The sequence below is a fragment of the Rhea americana genome, unplaced genomic scaffold (assembly GCF_003343005.1).
Source record: "Rhea americana isolate MKP2758 unplaced genomic scaffold, rheAme1 scaffold_198, whole genome shotgun sequence".
Classification (NCBI taxonomy): Eukaryota; Metazoa; Chordata; class Aves; order Rheiformes; family Rheidae; genus Rhea; species Rhea americana.
In genome coordinates, this window is record NW_028186127.1 from 1,643,475 (window position 1) to 1,669,008 (window position 25,534).

The window sequence follows — 25,534 nt, forward strand, 5'->3', positions numbered from 1 at the left end:
ACAACTGTAAAGATCTGTATCTGTAAATTATTTATTTTGGCATCCTTTAAAATGTCATCCTAAAAGGCTTGTAAGCATAAGGAAACATTTCTAAAAAACCTCTTTCTCCAGACCGAAGACTTATTTTTTTTTCCCTTTTACATGGGAAAGTCATACACTAGGCCAGCTTTATTAATCTACTTTGTGTATTTGCTCTGAGAATAGAAATCTTTTTTAAGGATACCCAAGACAGTTCTGGTTCTAGCACCATTGTATCTATGCGTGTGCAATTGTATTTCTGAATTAGGCTAGCTGATACAACTGTACGATAGTTGGGACATAAATTAACTCCCAGTAAGCTAAGAGACCACTACACAGAAGTGTATTAAAAAGATAAGAGACTTTTTTTTTTGCCTTTAAATTAAGTAAAAATTAATAAGTAGTCACTGTTTATCTCCTACAGATTGCAGGTTTGAAAAAGCATTCTTTTTTAGCATAATTTTAAAAATTCTGGCTGTAAATGGCCAGGAAATAACAGAACTGTTTTTCAGAATTTTTCTTAATATTGCAAATTATGCTAATGCCTACGTAAATTTAAATTATTAAGTTATTAGAAGTTTGCTTCAAGATGGTAAAAAAAGGACCATTGCATGGATGAAATTTACAGTCTAAGCAGAATAAAGCACTATCAGCTTTTGAATGCAAAACAAGAGACAATGTTGTGTTTTCTTTAGTTAGTTCAATTAGTTCTATGCAAGATCTAATTTYTTGGAAGTAGAAAAATTCATTGGAGTTAAAAAGAGGTAGGACAGCATTTTTTCCCTCRTTGTTTTATGATCCATGAGGGAAAATTTGTGATAAGGATGAGAGCTGCTGTTACTTTTTCTAGTATACTATGTTAACAATTTAGAAGTATTTCTCATGCTCATACGGATTTCACTAGTGAAGAAATTGAACTATATTATTGTTAGTTAGCAGATACCTCCTTTTGGTAGTAAATCAATTTTAAACACAAAGCAAGTTTAGACAGACTAGCTTTGATTTTTTTTTTTTCTTACATATCTGATGTACAAAATTTTTTACTAATAATACACTAATGTTTGGTTCAGCAGTATAAAACAAGGTCCATGTTTCAGTCAAACAGCAATTAAAATAAATCATGAGTAAAAATCAGTTGTTACTATTTTCTACATAATCCTCTTTAACATAAATGCTATATATAAACTTACTTAACCTATTCATATTATTTAACCTTCAATAACTTACATTAACTTACTAACTTATTAAATTTATTGTTTATTTAACTTAAAGTTATTTATTTAACTTTAAGAATATATTTGTTTTTACATGTAWTTATATAACCAATCAGTGTACACAGATCCTTCCAATTATACAAAATTTGGTGCTGCTTTTTAGTAACAAGTTTTAGTAAATACTGCCGTGCAGCAAGCAGGTACTGACATTGGCAAGACTTAGATGAAAAGAGAAAAGAAATGATCTGCCATGGGCTAAGTGGCTTCATCTCCTTTTCAGGATAGGCCTGACAGCAGAATTGATTAGTGCACATGGGGTTGTCTGTTTTCTCAGTCACACTGAAACATGTTTAAAGCCTACTCACTCATCTCTTCCTTAAAAAAAAAAAAAAAAAGCTGTGGATGCTGTCATCCAGGATGTACAAATATTTGGTCTGACTGGGTTTAGGAAGGATTTATTCTGAGGAGGTCTAATACTTATTTTTTATATTTTTTTACATTCATTTATTTTACAATCCTTATAAAAATGGTTGTAGTAGATGAATCAGAGAGTTGATGTGCTCATCTGTGCATTCTTTTGAGAATTCAGTGCAAATAGTTAGGGCCAGATAAGAAGAGCAATCACATGAGGAACTTTGAGCAAACAGGACTGAGGAACACAGGATTCCTGCAGCCTTTGATCTTCCCTTTTTGTTCAGCCCAGTCCCCATCAAACTAGGGGTATGTCATTTCCAGTCATGGATGACTTCTAGAGYGGAAACACTTGTACCTAGTTTATGTTGAAAGTTATATGAAAAGCTTAAGTTACATCCTGCCATTAAATTTTTTTATACAACTTAAGATCATTTTTTTTAAAGGAATAAAAGATCCTAATTTGTTATTTAAATTAAAAAGAAAAAAAATCCTTAATCCAAGTATATTCTTGCTGAAGATAGTGATTTAACAAAAAAGGAGTTAATCAAGCTTATGCTGAGAATACTGTCTCCGAATTACTAGAAAAATGCTACCTTTCACATCCTTATATATGCAGTAAGTAATTTTTTTTTTTTTGACAGATAAGCCCTGTGGACATCCTGGAGATATTCAGTTTGGTTCATTTGAACTTACCAGTGGAAAGGAGTTTGTATTTGGTGCCCGAGTTGAATACAGATGTGATGATGGGTAATATTTATTTAAATATTCAGTATGTGGGTGTTAACATGAGGTGTTAAGAAGTGTCAGTAATAGATTCATTGTCTGTAAAACAGATACAAATTACTAATGTTGTAAAAATATTTGGTTATTGTTTAATTTTAAATTAGAAGAATAGGAAGAATTAAATTAGGAAGAATACTAAACAGAGCTCTTTCTCATGTCCGGTGCTATTGGAATAACTGAACTTTGTGMATATGATACTCTCCTCCAGAGTACCTAAGTGGATCAGGCTGTAGCTGACTTGGAATCGTGTCTGTATAGATAGAACGCAAAACCAGTGATCTGTCTGTAAAGCTGCCTCATGATTTGACCARCCAGCCAGTTTAGGTAAAAATGCAGCTTTGCGTGCTAGAATCTGCTCCTAATAGACAGGCATGGTGTGGTTATGTTGGAGGACTCARTTAGGTCGTAATCCTGTTCAATAAAATCTGCAGCAAGTCAAATACATAGTATTGTGTTTAGGTAAGTAAGCCTATGACTGGTTTCTTTCCTCTTGAAATGCAAATCAACCATAAGCATGATACTGTGGTCTAACCATATTTTTGCAGCCTTTGTGTTGCAAATATATTAATGAATCTAGTCTAGTATGAATTCAAGTTCCAAAACCAATATTCTTCCTAATCCCATAGGTACAGTCACTTTAAATATTTCTTCACTATCATTTCGGACTAGCTGTACTTACTCTGACTACATTCCAGGTCAATGGAAGCCATGTCAGTGTTGCTGTAATGCCCTCAAACCTAAGATAATACTAACTCATCAAAACCTGAGATACATCTGTCTTGAATTAAATTGTATTTCAATGCTGTCCCATAGCTTTCAGTCATACTGGMGCACAAGCAACATGACTTTTACTTCATTTGCCAACGTTTGTGTAAATTACCCCTAGGTTATTTGTTAAGTGGACTGATGAAACAAAGCTTTGTACCTCTAAAAAAGAAGGCACCTTTTTGATTACTTCCTACTTTCTGGGTTTTTTTCTTATTTTTGCCATATACAAATACCAAAAACAAAATAGGGTAAACACAGGTAGAAAAAGTATTGGTTTTTTGCTGTGTTTTGGGTTAGCCAATGCTAGAACATATGAAACCTACTTCCTTTGCTTCAATAACAGCAGCACTGCTATTTAYATCACATAACGAGGCTGTATTTTAGAACTGTTTACTTCTTATGTGGTAAGGTACCAGATGCTCAGCCTAAATAACTACCGTGAGTGTCAGGCAGATGGATGGAGCAATGACGTCCCTCACTGTGAAGGTAAATGGAATTTGACATTTAATTCTTTATCAAACTGACTTTTTATCTGTCTAATACAGTCTAGAACTAGTCTGTGAATCTCAGTACTGACGATGAGTAACACTACAAGCCACCATGACTGCTTGTGATGTAAATAACAAGCTCAGTTTCTGCTTCAATCAAGTAACATGGTAAAAAAGATATGAGATGAGGTGTTGAATGTGTATATGAATGTATGTGTGTTTATAGCACTTGTTTCCGCTTCACCTTTGTGACCTAACCATTAAGATTTCACTAAAGGTTCCTCTCTCTACTAGCATACAGTGGAACAACTTCAGAAAGAAAGAGTGAGAGTGAAAGAGACTAAGTCCCCAGACTGGGTAGTTAGGATACTGCCCTGAACTTGGAAACCTTTTTTTACCACTTTCAAACTTGCATTATTATAAAAAGAGGCTTCCTTTCTTTCCAGAGGTCATTTAAAGCASTTGTCTATTTTAACATGTGTGTGTAGGTTTGAAATTTCTCCCTGTGTTTGGGCACCTAGGGAAAGATTCTCTAACGTAAGAATCTCTAATGAAAGTAGGTGTCTTCCTCTTGTCTGGAGTTAGGTGTCTATGCTTTAGTGTTTCCTAGCGGCTGTTCTCAGATAYTCCCCATTCAGCTTACTGGATTTTGAATGTCTTCAGTTTTAGGCATGCGGATATCTCTCTGCACAATATGGAACAATGATTCCCAACATTTTTGTCACATGTCACCAAGACATTGCAATTCTCATAAGATTTATCCTTCACAACAGAGGAGTTTTCTTTAGGTTAAAAATACAGGATATGATATACATATCCTGTATAATATTGCAATTGTGAGGAGTCTAGTTGATAGGAGTTCGTAGAAAAGGCAGATGGCACATAAGACTGAGAACATTGTCAAAGAAAAGCGGGAGCTCTGGTAGAGAAAACACCAGGCACTTTCAGATGCTCTCAGTGATATTGATGTGAACATTTAAAAATTACCTGTGATCTCAGTTGCTTCCCACTTAATAACAAATATCTGACATATATTAATTCTTCCTTTTTCTGTGGTTACACAGTTACGAGATACAAGAGATCTAAATCCATATCTGACATACATTGTGTTCATTTACTTTAGTAATGCAATTTTTCTAATGTCTCTGACTAGGTTTTTTAGCTAATAAGTGAATTGTCAATCCATACAGCTCAGCACTTTCCCAGACCTGTAGTCTATAGCAAATTCARTTTAGCATAACTCTAAGGCAAATAAGCCTGTTTTTCCAAGGTTTTATGACCTTGTATGTCAGTAAAGGTTTACCTACCATCCGTACAGTTCATGAGATCACAGGATAATTCAGTTTGGGAGGGACCTCAGGAGGTCATCTGGTTCTGTGGACATTCTCTCTTTAACCTGTAAGGGCAGAAAGCAGGATAATGAGATCCAGCATACTAGCATCCTCCTRCTTCAGTCTGTTTTATCCTATGGTTTTATATTATGAGCATCGAAAATGCTATCTGAATACATAATAAAGCTTAATATTATTTTCAGAATTCAAGGTAATTACAGTGATTGTTTTCTGCATTTTAACTTTTTTTGTGTGTCAATTCACTTAACAGTGTAGACATTAAAATGACTGAGGTTGTTTGTTTTACAGTGGCAAAATGTTTACCAATAAAAGCACCAGAAAATGGACGAATAATAATGACCGGTGTGTTTGAGCTAGACCAAGAATTTTCCTTTGGCCAGGTTGTAAAGTTTGAATGTGATGCAAATTATAAGCTTGTTGGATCTAAAGAAGTACATTGYTCTTCAAATGGAAAATGGAGTAGTGATGTACCTCAGTGCCAAGGTAAAAAGAAAATTATTACTGAGTTCATTATCTGTGATTAAAAAGCTTTATATTCACAGACTTCTAGGGAGTGGTTACTGTATGAGACACTACAAARCTTTCATTTTATTCTGCAGAAATTAAGCATAGTTTGTCTGTAAACCATGTCCATTGCATATGTGCAGAAGTAGTAAGGTAAGTAAGAAGTAGTAAGGGTAAGCAAGAGAATTCAAAGTCTGTTGGTCGTAASGGACCATCTGTTTGTTCCTCATTTTCATTAAAGGCTGTGTCATTGCCAGACTGCAGTCAATTTCACTGAAACTTGCTTAGGTATGTCTGTGTAAGATTCAGTCGCTTCAATGCTGATTTAACCAAAGTAATTACAAACAGTTTTGAATCTTTGTGAAGCTAGTTTAAAAAAACAAGTACAATTTTAATTCATTCATATTCTTAAGGTACATAAAATATAAGAAATCTCAATGGATTTTTCTTTGTTCAAACTAGTATGTCTGGACAAGTTAAAAGGTTAATTCATACTCTCATCCTGTCACTCAGCACCACTGAGAAGAGTCTGCTTCCATCTTCTTTGCTCCACACCCCCCCCCATCACATATTTATACACGTTGATAAGATCCACTCCCCTTTCCCCAGGCCTTCTCTTCTGGAGACTAAACAGTCCCGACTCTCTCAGCCTCATCTGTCAGATTTTTCAGTCCCTTAATCATCTTCATGGCCCTTTGCTGGGCTCGCTCTGATATGTCCGTGTCTCCCCTATACTGGGCAGCCCAGCACTGGACACAGCACTCCAAATGTGGTCTCGCCAGTGCTGAGCAGAGGGCAGGATCGCTTCCCTCTACCTGTGGGCAACACTGCCTAATGCAGCTCAGGATGCTGCTGGCCCTTGCTGTAAGGGCTCATTGCTGGCTTGTGTTCAACTTCTTGTCCGTGAGGCACCTCAGGTCCTTTTCTGCAAAGCAGCTTTCCAGTCATTTGACCCCCAGCTTGTGCTGGTACAAGGGGTTATTTTTCCCATTTTGCAAATGGAGTCTCATCAGACTTGGATTGTCAGTATGTATGAGTGAGTTATCCCAGAAAGCGTATTACAACAATTASTCTGTTTAATTTTCAGTCGTTCAGGTTCCTTAGATTACCTATCTGCTATCTGATAAGGAAGTACATGTTCTAAAGAGCAGACTACAGATGTCAGAATGTATATACACGTATAGTTTATTCACAGTTTCAGTTTTCAGTTTTGAAACTTCTTTTGAACTTGAACAACATGAAATGGGGTTAAACACGTGCTTGTAAAATTTATAGAATAAATACAGAGAATTTCATTAAAGAATGCCATTTCTTCCAATTAAATATATTTAATCCAAAGCATGAGTAGATTCAGCAAAGTAATTCTGGTTTAAAAATGGGGATTTTTGGAAACTGCAAGATCTGAATAATTTTATTGGTCTAGCCAGGAGCTGGGGATAGTGAGTTTCTTGAAAAGGTAGTCAGGCATTCTAGTGTGAATTTTCCAGTTACTCTAATTCTCTTATTGCTTATACCATAACTTTACTAATCCTGAACTGGTTCTGAGAGAGCTTTTAGTTGCTGGAAATTAAAATTATCTGAAAAATGGAAAATACGCAATTTCAGCTRGCCTGTTTGATTAATTTGGAATGTCCTCTACCTTATGTTCTGATGCTGAGATCCATTTCAAAAAAAAAAAAAAGGCCCTGAAGTCTATTTTATGAATTTTCTACTGTTGCTGTTGTTTTATACGTTCTTCCTGGCACCCACCATCAGATCATTAGAGTTCTCAGATGAGTTCCAAACAGTTCCAAAATACAAATGTTTTGGTTGACATAATAAAATTTGTATGATATCAGATGAAAAAAAATATTCTAAAAGAYATTTATTCTTAATGAATAAAAATATGCAAAAATCATGAATTTTGTCTTTGTCAACTTCAGAAATTACCTGTGATAGGCCAGAAATTCTGAATGGATATGTGCATTCTCCAAAGGCGTCTTACAAGGAGTCTGAAAGACTGCAGTATTCCTGTAATAAGGGTTACAGATATGGTGAAAGAGCAGACGCACAGTGTTCCGGATCAGGATGGACTCCGACCCCCTATTGCACCGGTCAGCCTTTGTTAAAGTTTTTTTCACGTTCTGTTGTATTTAGAAGTCGTATTTTCAAAGATTAATAAAGCCAAGTTGAGTTTATTCATTANAAAAAAAAAAAAAAAAAAAAAAAAAAAAGGAATTCCATACACATCAGAGTAGTATCCCATGAAAATACTAATCTGGAAGGATTGAGCATTAGAGGGAAGAAAGAACTGAATATGGACTTTCCATGTAGAGCCATAGCAAAAATAAGCAATTCAGTCTTTAGTTTCTTGAGCATGTGAGTAGTTAGATAGGTGTAGGAAGATACAATTGCTGCTGTGTACTACATAAATGAGATGATTAATGCTAAAATGCATCATCCAGCATGAGTAGCTGTTGTGGTGTGTGTGTGTTGGGGGGGTTATTATTTTGTTTGTTTTTAATATTCTGAACTGGTGGGAGAATATAGAAAAACTATTAATGGTTTAGAAAAGGATCCCTATTTTGGACAAATAAGGAGGCTTATTTTGTACAAATAAGCTGACCCTCTTTACCTTCTACAAACAAGAATAAAAATGTTTTAGCTAAGGAATGGAGATACCTGTTTGGAGATACTAAACAGAATGTTAAAGCATGCAGGAAAAAAAGCATTAAAACCATACAAATTCAAAATGCAGAAGGAATCAGAAATTTATAGTGACATGAAGMAATTAAGATTTGAAACCAGCTTCTTAAAGATAGGAGTTTTCTAAGTGCAAGGATCTTCACACCAAGGCTTGAAAACTTCTTTAAGCAAAGCGCAAGTCACTGGGTTTACCTGAGTATAACTGGTGAAAATCAATGGTGGTGCTATATCCAGTTGGAAAAATTTGATAATGTAAATTGTAACAGAATAAATAGAATGGGAGGAAGTAAATAGTCCTAACTCATTACCAAGATAATAYATCTTCATAGACCTGAAGTAGCTGAAGACCGTAGTACTATCCGCTCAGTGAAATGCCACTCAGTGTCTTACTCTGTATGAACAGACTTTTGCATTTTGCCTCAGTGTCCTGATGAACCTTTCCATGGTGTTGGCAGACTGAGCAGCCACTTGCTAATCATTATCTCCTTTCTGGAAATTTTCAGACAACTTCTTCTGGTGAACCAAAAAGGAACAATTCACAAATGATCTGTTTCATTGACAGAATTTCAGTAAGAAATTGTAAGTTTACTGTGGAGCCTTACAAAAATAACTGGGAAATTATGAAAGTATCCCTAAGTTTTAAATTCTGATGTAAAGTAGTAAGSTGCTTCAAGAGTGTTTCTGAGATAGTAAAAGAGGGTTGTAGGAAGAACAGTCTGAGATTGAAGTGATTGTTTCCAAAGGAATATAAACAAACATGAAGTAGTCCAATTTCAGAAGGATAAGTGGTCCAGCAGTAGCCATAAGTGTCTAAAATGAAAATTACAATGGGATTATAGTGTTGGAGCGTGCATAAAGCTGAAAACTCTAGGATTATGTACATGGCCAATATATCGGGAATTGCGTGCAGCGTAGGTTTGAAATTCAGTAACTCAAAAAAGCCAGTCTGGAGATGAAGTGTTATATACCAAAGTACACAACATGCAGACTGTGCAGACCAAAGTTATGTGGTCTGCATGAATTCTGTCATTGTCTATTACAGCTTGTTCGAGGTTTCTTAGCCTAGGATAAGGACAGCATCTTGTTTAACGTCATCCKAGTTGTAATTGCACAGCCACAGCATTCATGCTATTCAAACTTTTGATCAGGAGTTGTCTGAAGATATCTTACAGTGCTGGAACTTTCTCGTGCTTTCTAACTCTCAAACACCTTCTGTGCAGTTAAGATGACAAATCCATGACTTCTGTGGCTAGTGCTGTTTGACTCTGCCTATCCAGCATGCTGGGTCATGGATTTCACTTTGTTTTCATTCAGTTGCAGGCCTTAAATTAGAGGCCTATCTGCTATAATTAGAACTCCATATTTTACAAAAGAAGTATGAACATGTGTTCTAGCTGAAATAGRTTGATATAGATCTATGGGAAATCATTTATGCCTTGAAACATCTCCAAGTAATTGCCAAAGAACATTTGAAACTGAAAAAAATGTTGGCAGCAGGGCAACATTATAGCATGTGACATACCACTTACCATCCCAGAACCTCATCCAGAAGGACTGCTTTAGTAATAAGTAATAGTCAATCTTAGCACCCACTCGGTCCTTGAACTTTCTGTTTCAAGATTAGTATTGGTACTAATTAATATGCATTGCCTGTGGTTTTGCAACATAGTGCTATTGAGAAGTGCCAAACTAAAAATTCTTTCAACCACTGTTCTGCTGGGTTCTGTTAACAGGGACATGCTCAAACATATTAGTCCCCTCAAAGAATGTTCTTCTCTAGTAGAAAAATAAAAATATAGTTTCTCTTCTGCTCTGTTGCTATAGCTTTATCCCACCATTAAGTGGCTGTGGGTCCTGCTTGACTTCTCGCTTGAACTTGCATGATCCAGCAGTACATGCATACCACTTAGTCATCCACCTTCACTCCACGGGAGGACCAACCTATAGTGACCATGTAGTCATCCCTTTCCTGGCCTGAGTGTGTTGATGTGATTTTTCTGAATTGGAAGTAGATAATAAAAGCAAAAGAAAGACTCCAGTCTTTAAAGGAATGTGCTTGCTTGGCTTCTCCAGGCATAAAGATGTTACGAGCTTTCAGAACAGCATTCTTCTACTTTCTCAGCTTTTCAGGTGAAGTATTTCCAGTGCCAGTGCATCACCTTGATATCGGTCATACAGCCCTTGAATGATGAGTTGTAGTTAAGTATAGTTGTGTCTCCATTTAGGACCTGCCAATGAACCTAGCCTCCTTTGGGATGCTGTCTGTAACCAGCCCAAGAGAAATGTGGGTGAGCCCAGCATAAGGCATTTTGAGCTGCAGCTGTGGCCTGACCTACTGGGAAAGACTAGTCACRTTTGTTTTGATCTCCTGTAGTTCTTGCTCCAACCACTCCTTTTGCATTTAAGTTTTAACCTCCTTATAGCTCAGTAAAAGCTATCACTCTCTTCTGTTCTCCACCAATGAGAGAGTCTGTTCTTACAGACAAGTATATTTCCACAAGTGGGAGAGAGTTGTAACCTTTTCTTTGGCCTAAGAAATCTCTTTTTGGCAATATTGTGCAGTTACTGTCTGTATACTGTAAAGATAAGAACTAATACAATAGAATCAGTTATAAAGACATTCTTCAGATCAGTATCTTGTTTTTCTCTTCACGTTTAGAAATTATATGCTCTCCTCCAAGAATTCCTAATGGGAACTTTGGACCTCAAGAACATATATACAAAGAAAGTGCTGTAATCACTGTACACTGCAATAATGGATATCATTTTAAAACAGTCACTGGACGAAACACAGCTGAATGCACCAAGAACGGCTGGGTGCCTTCTCCAGAATGCATTGGTAAGTAGCTTTCATGAGTGAAGATAAAATATGCGGAGTTGTTGTTGTTGAAATATCTTCATAAAAAAAGAGACCAAGAGAAAAACTTCAGCAGCAGAGGAAATAGAAGATGCTTTATTCATTGTGTTTCTTGGTCTTACAAAGCTTAACTTGATGGTTTTGGAAAAATCAGCTATAAAAGCAATGGCATGGTCTTTTATATCTACATCATGTTTATAAATTCAGGTATTTGTGAGATCATATGTTAAAAACTGCTATAGTCAGCTCTCTGTCAGGAAGTCTTGTGGTGTTAGATCTGTCCAGCTAAGGAGTAACATGCCAGCCAAGGTAAGAGGACACAGTGAGTGGTAAAATAGCCAAACCAAAGCATAAAGGCTTTGAAGGCTGGAAGGGGTGTTTCGTTATAGTTTTTACTTTCAGTTGTGTTTTAGTATATAATAAATAATTGTGGGTTTATTCCACTTACTGTAATCTGTCAAATACCAAAGTAAAAGATATTCTTGATTGTTTATGAGTTTGGGTTAAATTTCCCAGAATGGCAGTAGTAGTTTTGCTGTGTGGGCACAATATAAAGCCAGAAATTAGTAATTAATTTCATAATCTGGTGGTCTTTGATCTTTCTTCACTGAAAATTTTTTTAAAAACTTAGAAAACAGAAGGAGGTGGGAGAAACTCTGAAGAAATCAGTCTTGTAAACAGACCTTTTGATAAGCTTATTTGAGCTGTTGAAGAAGAGTGCATTTTTAGCAGATTAATCTTTCCTCTGTGTATGTGTGGGTGCTGAAATTCAGGTACCTTCCTGAGACGGCTTCACTCAGTATAGTGGTCTGTTCAGTGGTTCATCCCTCTTCTACCTCCTTTCCCCCCTGGATATGGGCTCTGGATCAGGGTACTTCAGGAGTAACCTACCTGTCACAGCCAAGTGGGATGCTTTGGGAAAACTGTGAGTGAAAACCACTAGGAGTTGTCCCTTTCTGCCACTGGGTTTTCCCTGAAAAGGGTCAATTCTTTTGAGCAACTGAGAAAAAAATAACAGTACAGTTTTAAATTCTAAAGAAGTAGAAGAGCTAGGAAGAGCTTTCAGTGCAGGAACCCAAAAGTTACAAAATAAGGTTGTGACTGGAGTCATCTCCTTAATTTTAAGAGTCYACAGTATACAGTGTCTAAATCTGAGGTAGTTGTCTGGGATTACATCAAGGTCATTATAGTCCATTTAGTCAAGGCACTCTAAAAAACAGAACTGTCTCATTGTAAAATAAATGCTTATGTGATCTCATGAATCAGCCATTGAGAATATTGATTGGATTTCAGTTTGCTGCGGTGGAAACGTAGGCAACCYGCATGGATATACAAATTGACAGAGACCCCAAAACCACAGAGAGATGATTCCTCCACTGCTTGGGACCTGCCAAGGTTTACAGTCCTGAATTCTGTCGGTCTGAGGAAACACTCGGATAACAAAACCAAATCTGAATGAATACTCAAATCTGAAATGAATATTCAAATCTGAATGAATATTCAGAATTTTGTGTGTTGTGCCTTTTTTCAGTGCATGCGTTGATATTGTTGCTGTTGCATTCTATTTCAAGAGAAACCATGTGAATACCCAGTTATAAAAAACGGTGCATTAAGCAGAGCCYTGGAGTACTACAAAAACTCTTATTTTCCCATGGGAATTGGGCAGCAAGCTGAATACTACTGTCGCAATGGTTACTCAACCCCGAGTGGAGAAAACTGGGTTCCAATTGTCTGTTCTGCAGGGGGCTGGTTTCCAGAGCCAAAATGCCTGAGTAAGTACATTTCCACTGTATGCTTAATTCTTTTATAATTGTGAAGRTGTATGCAGCAAAAGCTGTGCTGATGAGTACAAGCTGGAGGGTAGAGCCCCCTGAAGGTGAATGCTGAAAATGACTCAGTGCAGGCATCAAGATTTTAGAGACATAGCAGACCAAACCAGAGCTGGTGTACGTGATGCTAAATACACTGATGCTAGCTGACCTTGAACACTATGTAAGGAATATGGTTTACCAGACTACTTACTAGCAACTTATGTAGTCATTTGCATGCCTGTTCCTTTGATTCATTAATCCTAGGGCAGTGAAAGAAAACATGCTTTGATTTAGYTTCGAGCATGAATTTCTTCTGGAGGAAGATATTAGGAGGACTCTTTCTTCAGTAACTATTTTCCTAGCTTCCTAACTTGATTTTCCTCAATCTTAGTTGTATGAATTACAGTGGTTAAATGTGCTTACCTTTTTTCTTTAGAACTATGTCAAATTAGACGGCTGGAAAATGGTTATTTCCTACACGAACAGAGGAGTGTTTACAAGGAAGGTGAAAGAATTAGATATGCCTGCAAGAACTACTATAGTCCTGAAAATCAAGATGGTGAAATTACATGCACAGAGAATGATTGGTCACCTCCTCCAAGATGCATCCGTCAGAGTGAGTAGTGCTTAAGTTTTATCAGGGTTCCTAGCTAAAAGCAAAAATCACTCATCACATCTGGCACGTTAATCCATCGCCACTGCTTAAGATAAGTCTAATTCCAGGTGCTCTACAACTCAAAACACAGTTCTGTGATTCTCGCAGCTGACTTGTCACATCCCCGCCTGCTTTTGAGGTCAGTGCTGTACAAGCTTGCAGAATGTAACTGTAAAATACTCACACATGATTTATTCTGATCTCTAGAATGTAAGCTCTGGAATGGGAGTGATATCCTCTTTGTCTTCAGTAGTAAAATCCTGGCTAGCACAATAGGGCAAAAATATAGTAAATAGCAATCATTCTGTTTCTGCAGCCTATCCGTTTCATTTTAGCCTCTAGCTATGCCACGTGATCCCTATTTCTCTTGCTTCATTTCCAAGTGGCATTATTCCAAGGGAGAATAGGAAGATTACTGCTGCTAATTCTGTTTAGAGGTTTTGTACCGTACTTCTTCCAAGCCTGAAATTGCTAGAATTTCTTACAGAAACTTAACRTACTTTAGATGATAATTCTGTATAGATAGAGGAAATAATTCAGCCTAACATCCTTCCCTGAAGCTGTAAAAAATACCTTTTTTAGAAAACTCTACCAGCCAGAGAGAGACACGTGTCAGAGAATGTTTTGGACAGCCACTGAGCATTTGACGTAGTCGTGAGCAAGCAAAATAAAGTTGTATAATTTCGAGTGTTAGGCAGTAGTGGGCATCTCTGGTGTAGAGCTGTTGCACTGAAGTATCATTCCCTCCACCTCCAACATTCAAGTGCATCTTTCAGTCTTCCTCAAAGTCTTAATTTTTCCATGTCTTTATTTATTTGACTGTCTAATACATAAATACTGCAATTTATTATAATGTTAATTCCCTGAAATGAAGCAACTCCTTCAAAAAATGACTTTAGAACACARAACATACTGCAGAAGTTTTTTCCCAGAGCACAAGATGATAACCTCTAACCAAGGTGACTGATTTTCATCCTGTTAGATTAGCTTAAACAATATATCCCAAATGACTGTGACATCATGTGCAACACTGAGTGCATCTATAATAACAATTTAGTGTGCAAGAAGGGGTTCCTTCATACAAATTTGCTTTAGTCCTGTAGTACACCACTGGATTATTCTGAAAGATATCTCAATGATAGAACCGAGGTTTTATTTGAACACCATGAGGTGACCTCTGGAGTGGCTCACTTGCAATATGGACACAAGCTCCTCCAGCGCTTAGGTCTCTATGCATGCACTGCATAGTACATGTCTAACATGAATTTCATKGCCAGTGGAGACCAGATGTGGACATACAGTCTTGGTAGCTTAAAAGATTGCTGCGGATCAAACCCTGGCCCTGGTCTGTTCCTGTATGTGCTGTACCAGTTGATAAATGAACTCTTCCCTTTTGCAGTCTTCCCTCAGGAAGAGAGCTCAATGCAGAGGCAGAAAATGTGCTCTTAAATATGTTCTAAACCTTACTGCTGTTTTCATTTGTACTCCTTCTTATGTGTATTGTAAGCATATAGTTTAGCAATGTTTATCTGGAAGAAATTCTGTCTTTCTGTTTTAGAAATATGCCAGCGTATTGATTTTGCCAATGGTTATTTCATCGTGAGAAAGACAACATTTCATTTACAGGAGAAGATAAAATATAGGTGTCATACTAACTATGTAACTGCAGAAGGACAAGAAGAAGGACAGATACAGTGTCAAGAGAGTGGCTGGACACCTCCTCCAAAGTGCAATAGTGAGTAGCATAAAGGCTTCAGAGTTCACTGTCATTGTCAGTGGCACAGATAAGATGTCCTATGTATTCTGGTTTTTGTCATCTAGATCAGTACAGTTTCTCCCTCTGCTTGGGAGAGGGAAACTCAAGTAGATGACTGAGCCTCTGGAGACAGGTCTTTCTGGGGCTCAAAGAAATAAATAGCGAAAAGAAAAAGAGAATTGAGTAACCAGGGAAGATGTCTACTGTCTTCTTCAAACTTACTGCTGGTTCTCCCTTCTTGTGGACTAGTAGATGAGCACCTTTCACACTAGTGAGGAGAAGGCTTTGGAAGAAATGGCCATGAGCCTGGGGATTATATCAGTCCAATCACTGCCAGTTTCAGTTGCTATTTTATATTGTCCTTTTAATTCAGACTGCCTTTAGCTGAATTTTATGTTTTGGTTTTCTTTCTCGACCCCCCTTTCAAATGGCCATGGGGAACGTGGGTACAATGTGTATGAAGTGACACCAATAGCAGTATTACATAGTATAGCAAAAGAAGGAAAGGAATAAAATCTAGGGAATAAACGTTTATGTCAGACATTACTTCTCGACACATATTTCTGAAACTTAGTGCAATAGATTTAATGTGAATGCACTCCTTAACATATTCTATACCCACGTTCTTCAATGTAGAATTTTTACTGTTTTAAATACGCTGAATAGTTCACTAGACTAACACACAGTAAAATACATAGARTAATGAAGATTCAAAGGGCATTATTTCTGGTTCACAAAATGTACTAACTTCGTTTAATTCTACAGAACTATGTAAAATACCTCATCATGAGACTTTGAATTATCACACAAATAAAACTGTGTTCCTGCCGGGAGATACACTTGAGTATACATGCTCAGATGGATATCAAACTGCAAATAATATGACAACTGGTACTGCAAAATGTGGCATAAGTGGTGAATGGATTCCAGAGCCCAAGTGTCTTGGTAAAAATTTTTGTGTGTTTGCTAATYAGTGTAACTGTTTAAACTTTGAGAAGCTTTTTTAAGACTTTTTATGGCTTTGCTCTAGTCAGTAGTATTTTATATAGTTCTTGTAGTTTTAAGCTGTATGTTAAAACRTTTTTTCTTTYTTCATAGCAATAGAATGTGAAATGCTGGTACTGCCCAATGGAATTGTTTCCCCCAGGGAGAGTAAATATCACAACGGAAAAGTTGTGAGATTTATTTGTGCAAGAAATTACGTAAGAGTGGGACCTTCCTCTGCTCAGTGCTATTACTTTGGATGGTTTCCATCACCACCAATATGTAAAGGTAATTCTTCTATTAACTTTATTTTAGTAGGAAATGTATTAAAATATCAGGGTCCCCAACACTTCTGTGAGCAGCTTCTGTACGCTAGTCTTGCTCCCAAAAACAATTACCCCAACCTCCTTTCTAAAAGTATAGGAACTGGTCTTCTTCAGATTCATAGTATTTTGCTGTTTCTTCTGAAAGGTTCTGAACATCTCAACTTCCAGTATTCACTTTTCAGTGTCTCAAAACATTGAATGTCTGTAACATTTTTCCTGGAAGTCAGCTCAACTATTTTTCTATTTGATTTTATTATGTTAGCTTTAGTTATGCCAGTTAGAGTTCTGTGATAACTGACAGTGAACTGGTAAATGGCTTGTACAAAATTCTACTCAGACAGTTGACTGTAATATAAAAAATCTGTTATTCACAGAGGAATAAAAAGTGTAGAATCTAGCAAGCAGGAGTGACTCATCTGAGTAATAGCCTCTCTTACTCTATTCTAAATAATTTCTGCCACTGCCTAGGGTTGACACCTGTCAGATATTTTACCCTATGTTCCTTTTTCTGATAATAAAGTGTTTAAGAGAAGAACTGTTTTGGAGATAATACAGAGCTGGACCCAAGCAAAATTCAGTGAAGGGTTTTCCTTGTGAAATTCCTCAGTTTCATTCATAGGATGAACAAACCCTTGCAGAATTTTCATTTTTGAAAAATAYTGTATCACAAGCTATGAGAGTCACAATGCGTGTAACACTTCTCTTAAAACTAGGTTAGTTTCATATACCACTTTTTTATCATAGTAAGAAGTAGTGCATGGAAATAAGATAGTAGACTGAGGCAGGGTTATTCATGTCTGTCTGTGATCTCCAGCTGAACATGAATCTGGATTTTCGGAGGCATAAACCAATGACCTGTTCAACCAGTTTTAAGGATTTTTATAACATTAAACAACAAATTCAGGGCTTTTTTGTTGCAGTTTACATATAATTGTTCTGAAAGTACTGACTTCAGAGCATAGGTTTGAGCTCTTGATTTCAGTGGACCCCAGAGGTAGTGCACCTCCACCCGAGATTACCAATGGAAATGTTATCGATGACTTTGTGAAACAGTATCAGCATGGGGATAGAGCAGAATATGAATGCAACAACAAATTTAAAATGAGTGTATCAAAGGAGATAGAATCTGTTGATGAACAATGGTCATCTCCTCCCTCTTGCACTGGCAATTTATAGAACTCTCTTATTTGTGAGAAATTTGTAATTCGATATAGATTGAAAGTAGATTGAAATATTATAAATGAAAATCTGTGAAGAAAAATTGGGAATGTTCTTATGGAGCAAGATACAGCAGAACAAGAAAGAAAGAAAAAGAAAAAGAGAAAAGAAAAAAAAGAAGGAAGGAAGGAAAGGAGGAAGGAAAAAGAAAAAAGAAGGAAGAAAGAAAGAGGGAGAGAAAGAAAGAAAAAGAAGGAAGCAAGCAAGCAAGCAATACTATTTTTCTTATGAACTGGTTTGTCCTGTCCATATACAAGCCCCACTGCTGGCGTCTTTTCAATACTTTACTGACTTTGATCCACAAAGCCTAGTTTAAAACAAGAGTGGCCCAAATTTGAATGGAAAGTTGCTCAATTCCAATTTTTTCCTTTATCATGTGTCTTCTCTCTCCCCTACAGAGAGCAGCCCACACCTCCTTCTCCCCACTTTGTCCTCCCTCAAATGAACTACTGCCATGCTGCTCTCRTATATCCAGTGCAAGCCACTACCCTTTGCCATCACTATCACAGCAACAGTGACAGCCCAAACCAAGAACTACAATTATCACAAGAGGTGACAGCCATGCAGCCCTCTAAGTGATRTTGCAGTGATTTTCAGTCCTTGTAATAATGGTACTARTTGAAAGCATGTTACAGATGTGTTTGTATATAATCAAATATGCTGACTGGTAACTGTAAGAAMTCAAGAATACTGCATTAATTGAAGATTTTCTTACATTTTAGAGTTTATGTACCTGTGAAAATCACAGTTTGTGAAATTACTTTAGTTAAATTTGAGTTCTGGAGCATGCTGTGTGGTTGCCACAGTGAGAGAGAAGGAAAGGAGCAGAGAGGTGAGGGACTCAGTAATATGACTAAAATATATTTGTATCCTCCAGCTCTGTAGGAGTTCGATTTTTACAAATAATAGGAGTAGGTGTGACTCACCAAATGCAAATATAATTATTTTTATTTAAGTTCTTTCAAATAATCATATATGGCACCAATATTATTGTGGAATACTTCTGCTTTCTTCCACAGAGGGTAATAGGACATGTGTATCGCCTTCCTATATTCCAAATGTGGTTCTTCATCAGCAAAACCAAACTCAGTTTTCTCATGGTGATGAAATACATTATGGATGTAAACGAGGCTCAACAGTTCGTGCRAGAAAGAAAATAAAATGTCTTAATGGAGAGTGGAAACCTTTACCTTATTGTGGAGGAGGTAGTCTATTTCTATAACATTTTTATAAAATTTCAGATGGGGGAATAACATAATTCTGTTCAAAGTTGAAAGGAATTCACTAGTCAATATGTAGCCAGAAACACTCGTGTCAGACGTTTCAACTAATTTTTCTATTTACTCCCCTTTAAATATGATCATGTCCTTGATCCTGGAAAGACTCTACACCTACCAATTTCTAAACACTGTAGGTAGTTTTATAGAAGGAAGTGGACCTTTTAATGGTGGGTAGAATCAAATATGGAGTTATCTTTGGTGTACTGTGGCCTTTCAGCAGTAAGTTTCTGTCCATTTGCCCAATAAAGACCGTTTGGATGCCTAGGAACATACAAGCAATAATGTAGCATGCCAGTTTTGTTATTTAGTTGTAATTTTATGTCTTCAAGTACCACTTTGCTATTTTAAAATCATAACGGAAATTAAAAGCCATAGTAATAGCCACAATGTGCTAGACTAATCCCATGCTCTGCTGCTATTTTTGCRTGGATTGTGTTTTTTCATTTCTGATGTGTAGTTTTCTCTCCTTTTTCTAATCTTCTCATTTAGTTTCACAGTATATATTATTGAAACTATAATTTTTAAAAAAACAAAATGTAAAACAAACCCTCTGCTCAAGTAGAAAGAAATAACTGCATTAGAGTCAATGGTAAAAAGGTGATACTGCTCAGGAAGAAGTCTCGGGTGGGATAAACTACTCCAGCACTTTCCTTAGGTGTAACAGAATATAGTTTACAGTTTTATGATGTGCCCTACTTTCATTTCCYCTTTCTTCAGAAGTGCTTTTATATTCATCGGTGATTTGAATACATCGTTCCTTTATTTACAGTTACGTTGARGATTGAATCTAGCATAGAACACAGTTTGCTGACCTTTCACAAGTAGTTTGTGTTATGACTCTCAGAAGCACAAGTCAAGGACRCAAGACCCTGTTATGACTTAGAAAAAGAGTGCTTAGTTTTTCTATTACTGAACATAACAAAAGGAATCCGGTCAACTTAAAAATAATTACTTTGTGAGTGTGCTTTAAATAGTGGGAACAGAGAATCATTCTGTCATCTAGGAATCTTTGGAGTTATTTAAGACTACAGTAAATAAAACATTTTCACATGGACATGCATCATAAAACTGATGGCCTCTTTAGCAGTAAATGCATACTTAAGTATTAGCCTCACTAAGTCTATTTTTTAACTGTTTGTGTTGGGTTTTATTTAGATCTATCTCAAAACTGTGCACCTCCAGTGGATATTGAGATAGAGAATACTGAATATGTTACCAAGTCAAATAAGGAGACTGGAGTTCACAAAGTTATATATTATATATGTAAATCAAATGGCAACAGTATTAAAAACGCAACTTGTATGTTTGGAAAATGGTCGCCTGAGATTGAATGCATTGGTATGTCTTTATATTGACGTACAATTTTTTCTTTTTCTCCAGGAATGCTAAATGCTAATTGTTAAAGCTTCTCAGCATAAATGTGCCACTAGTTTGAAATGGAAATGCTTTTATATATATATATATATTTTTTATATATATATATATATATATATATATATAAAAGCATATATATATGCTTAGCCAGTTATATGCTAAAGGGTAGTCATGTAATAATGGGAATCATCTGAAATTTGAACAGTTAACTGGAGTTCGAGACATACTATTTTAGTGAGGCAGACTTTTATTGATCTCTAACAACTGGAGCAGAAAAATCAACTACTTCTAATGTGAAAAATGGGTGCAGTGATAAATTTAAGCATAGTTCTTTGAAAGAGATTTACGCRGGTGCAGATGAGTAGCCCATAGCTCATGCTTCAGACAGAGTTCCTTTTATTTCCTATAAAAGTTCAAAGCTTTTCTATTCCTGATTGTTCTTTTTCCTTCTTTTTTTTACACTTACTTCCTAGTGAAACAATAAGAAAGAAGTTGAGTTGGCCAATGCAAAGCACAGACCTAGAGGACATTGCCCTTATCCAATACATACCAAAAGTCAGATGCCTGTGGAGCTAGCTTTACGTGTAGGCAAAACAGGATATATTGCCTTTGATAGTGGAGTACTAGGACTGTGAAAACAGTCATGGCCTCACTGACTGCTTTGATTTCACCACATCACGGGTGATGATGCACAGAAGTGAGAGAAGTACACAGAGCCGCAGCTGCTTGAAGGAACATGCCCCAAATGTCCCTACTTTCCCAGTTTGCTGGGACCACTAGAAGCAASAAATCCAGCTCTCCAAGTCTCCTCCTTCTTTGAGGAACTCTGTCTCTTTCCTCTCCGTTTTTGTTTCCAGTGGCAGGAACAGTCCCTTGTTCCTGGAGTGGCAAAATTCAGTTTTGTTTCTTTGCTCCCTTTACTGGTGCTTATTTAGCTCTACTGTGCAATAAGGTTGCCAAAAAACAAAACTAACCAAGCAAACAAACTGAAAACCCCAAAGAACCCCAGAAACGCTRTCATTTTTTCCTGTAGTAGCTCACTATACAGAGAAAGCCAGGGCAAGCACACAAGATAGGTAAAAGTATGCAGCTGTGGGTTAGGGAAAGGAGGCACTACAGTTGTCACACAAAAATATATTGATCATGTATTTTTCTGACTCTTTTCTATGGAGTTTACAGCATCTGAGCATCTGTAGGCAACTCAGGTGTTTTGGGCGCAATACAAAATGATTATGATATTACTTAAAGCTTGAGATAGCTGCTGAAGAATTACATAATGCTGGTGTTTTCTTGGTTATCAATATTGTAATCTGTGATGAACTGTTTCTACTCTGTCTTATGTTCTGTTATAAAATGAAGATGTGTCCTTAGCTGAGAATTCATGCCCACCTCCACCTCAGCTGCCTGGTGCTCAACAGATAGCAGCTGAAACAAATTACAAGAATGGGAGTAAAGTAATATTTTCATGTCTGAAGAATTTCCAGCTTGATGGTGTGAATGAAATAACATGTATACATGGGAAATGGCAATCACCACCGCGCTGTATTGGTCAGTAGTGCATTTTTTTTCTGTTTATATTGTTACAAATTTATGTTACTATAGCTTAACAGTCACCATTAGCAAGAAAATAAAGTTATATTTGCTAACAGTGTGAAGAACAAATAACTGCAGAAAAGCAATAGTATCTAAATTTCTAAAAAAAAAAAAAAAAGTACCAACTGTTGGGCAGGAAGTCTTCTTAATTAAACAGACTTATCTAAGGTGGCATGTAAAACTTTCAGGTAGTCCCTCAGGGAACTATGTCTTCAGTTATTCCTTTAGTGTATTGCAAAATGGAGTCTCAATTTTGACTGGGGGTCTTTAATAGTATCCTGGCAAAAATCTTTTTTTATTATTTATTTTATTTTATTTTAGCACTAGCAGTAGCAGACTGTAGTTCTTTTTTATCTTTATTCTTTCCTAGACAATTTCTGGATTTCTCGCCTTCTTCTGGCCTTTCCCTCTTATATAAACAATATATCCCTCACAGTATAAATAATAAGGCATAAATCTGGCCACCTGTTCTAAACCATGCTGAGAATCCCTTCTGTGAACCAACTGATTAAAATATTACTGATGCAGATAATATCTCATTGGCAAAACTTCATTAAGAGGTGATGGAAAGATTTTGAGAAATGAGTAGTAGAGAGATAAGCACAGGACCAGCACCAGGTGCCAGCTGGTAACTGATGTGCATGATATGCCATGCCTGTCTGTATTTTTAAGCTGGAAAATTCTGATGCCACACAGTTTCTCTTCTCTTTCATTGCTTTTGGAGCCTCCATCTCTGCTGATAAGGGGGGAAAGTAGTTTCAGAAATTTAAATTTGTTTGAGCTCTTCATAAAATAAATTTTAGTGAAATAAAATTCCCAATTCCAGCTGCTGTTCTTGCTGAACAAGGACAATTTTGACATTAATGAGATCTTTTGTCTTGTGGAATTCAATGCAAAGATACATTTTCTACTTGACGAGTCAGATGATAAAACCTGATGTACAGATAACAAAAAACGCACACTATATGGAATAACATAAATCCCCCCGCTCCACTGTAATATAAGAGAAGAAAGTATTGAGAGAGACAGCTTGATAGGGATTTAAAACACTGTAAGTGTCAGGAAGTATGTTATAATGCTTCATAAGCCCTCTCYTGTGGTGTTTTCATCATGTCAGCAGAAAACCCCTCAGTCTTGGTGGAAAAACACCACCCTGTCTGGTGGCGGAAAGAAGTAGCTTAGTTACAATTCTAGAAACTGTCTTTCAGTATCCTGCAACAAGATAATGTCTTCTCTGCTTCTCTGCCTATGAAAATTCCCCTGTTTGTCTCTCAAAGGTTGTAATCCTGTCTTCTTGGTATGAGTGGGAAAATCGCTCTAAAGTAGGTGACAAAAAAAAAAAGACAGCCTATATAGGAAGCAGAGGGGGCTGGAGCTCTGTTGTTATTCTGTATCTTAAATATTTCTTCATCTTACTTTCAAGTGACTTAAATTTTGTTTATTTGGGTTTTCTTTTTTTAGATTTATACTGCATATATCTTTGGAATATTAATTGCCTTTGTTCTTTCCTCTTTCTTTTTTGGATGTGAAGAAAAGCCATGTTTGCCACCACAACCCGTAGAATGTGCTGAAGTTTCCAGGCTGGAAAATGAAAATTCAAGGGTGGAAAAAGAAGGGAGAACAACTTATCTGGCTGGTGCTAAATTTAAGTACGTTTCTCGTTCTGGATTCATATTAGATGGACAATCGGAGATAACTTGTTCTATGGGAAACTGGACTTCTACTCCTACATGCATTGGTAATATCAAACAACTTTTTTTGAAGTGCACTTAGCAGTGAATTTGAAATTATTTTATATTGGAGCCTGAATAGTAAAAGATGATAATTGCAGATCTTGGTTCAGTTTCTGTCTCTKCCATATGAGTCACAGGCAAGTGCCTACAATCCAAGAATCTGTTTCACACAAAGTCTGTTAGTGACTAGCAATGGCTTTGGTGCTTCTGTGATGGAAATCACTTCTGTAAGATTAGGGATAGAAGCCTCTACCGGAATTTCTTAACAGCAAGGAATGACATGCATGTCTAGAGACAGGATTAGAATCTTCTTAGTGGTTGAAGTCCTTGTCTATTTTGAGTAATGACTTAATTTTCTGTATGCTACCTTTTATATTCCATGTGCTACCTTTATCCACTGTCAGTGGGTGACCATCCCAGTGTTAGAGAAGGCTCTGTTAAGCATGTCTTTGGGGGRTCATTACACCTGTTCTACGTATACCACATTATCAAAGTATCAAATGTGCGTTATCTTTTCAGAAGTGTCATGTGGAAGTATTCCAAAAGTTGCCAATGCCCAAATTGAAGGAAGAAACAAGAAAATATATGAGCCTGGTGAAACTGTTCGCTACCTGTGTGATCCAGGGTTCCTGACTGTTGGCTCTCCAGAAATTATTTGCAGAGCAGGAAACTGGACAGCACCACCCTTCTGTGAAGGTATAGGCTCTACTTGTAAATAGTTGATGATCCTCCTTGGTCTTTGATGAAGTTAACTAAAATAACATTGACCCATGCACGCAGGCGGGTGAGGCCAGCAGGGTCAACAGGTGACATGTTTGGAATGACTGCTACAAGTCTTTGTGTCYGGCTCCTGAGAAGCAGCAAGCAAGAGAGTTCAGCAATGGTATCTACTCCCCTTCTGGGTCTGGGCGGAACCTTGTAGCTGCCCAGCTACGCTGCTAAGACAAGCAGAGAGAGGGTTATAGAAGAATGGGCACTGGCTACAAAGAATGAGATAACTGTTAGAACAGTGGATTGTATTTTCATTTCATGGAGAAGATCAATTTTTGAAAGTAACTTCACATAGTAAACAAACCACCTTCAGTCTCCAGCCCTTTGACACACCATGCAGTACAGCGTCAGTCCGTTCATTCAGCCAACCTCTGCAAGTCCTTGTCTCCTTTTAGTTACTACAGGGAAAAAGAATTTTGTCTGGTGAAACATTGCAGGTTAAAAATCCTAGTATCTTGAATTAGGCAAACAGTTGTTGCTCATGAAGAATAATGGTGTTCCATAAGGCAGTATTCTGTGACAAAAATACTGCTGTGCTCCTATTCTTAAATGCACTTCTCTTTTCAGATGTTAGCTGTGGAGCCCCACCTGAAGTTCCCAGGGCTTCTATTGTGAGCAGTCAACAGGAGAGATATCTGCCTGGTGCCACAGTGCAGTATGAATGTGAAACCAATTTTCAGCTTATGGGTGTAAATTATATCACTTGTACAAATGGAAAATGGTCACAAGAACCAACTTGCAGAGGTAGGAGGTCTTACTTTCATGCTTCCTGTTAGCCTACAGGGGATTGTATTTTTGCCTGAATACATCAGTGATGTTATCTTTTATACTGCTGCTTCCTTTGTGTACCACAACCTTGTACTGCTATGCACAACTTGCATAGCAGCACAGAACTTGAATTTGGCTTAGCCAGACTGTTTCATCAACAACACACACACACAAAAAAAAAA

General features: G+C 36.9%; 1 protein-coding gene across 1 annotated transcript in view; it reads left to right on the forward strand.

Annotated features, from left to right (window-relative positions):
* Positions 1–25,534, forward strand: part of CFH (complement factor H) — a 38,874-nt gene that overhangs the window by 4,819 nt on the left and 8,521 nt on the right. The window contains exons 3-18 of the mRNA XM_085303183.1: positions 2,288–2,393; positions 3,607–3,683; positions 5,326–5,520; positions 7,464–7,634; positions 10,886–11,065; positions 12,655–12,855; positions 13,331–13,510; positions 15,108–15,284; positions 16,071–16,250; positions 16,404–16,577; positions 18,853–19,038; positions 20,269–20,451; positions 21,847–22,035; positions 23,612–23,818; positions 24,333–24,509; positions 25,152–25,355. Coding sequence (XP_085159309.1) covers positions 2,288–2,393; positions 3,607–3,683; positions 5,326–5,520; positions 7,464–7,634; positions 10,886–11,065; positions 12,655–12,855; positions 13,331–13,510; positions 15,108–15,284; positions 16,071–16,250; positions 16,404–16,577; positions 18,853–19,038; positions 20,269–20,451; positions 21,847–22,035; positions 23,612–23,818; positions 24,333–24,509; positions 25,152–25,355 — 2,787 coding nt within the window. The remainder of the gene's footprint in view (positions 1–2,287; positions 2,394–3,606; positions 3,684–5,325; positions 5,521–7,463; positions 7,635–10,885; positions 11,066–12,654; positions 12,856–13,330; positions 13,511–15,107; positions 15,285–16,070; positions 16,251–16,403; positions 16,578–18,852; positions 19,039–20,268; positions 20,452–21,846; positions 22,036–23,611; positions 23,819–24,332; positions 24,510–25,151; positions 25,356–25,534) is intronic.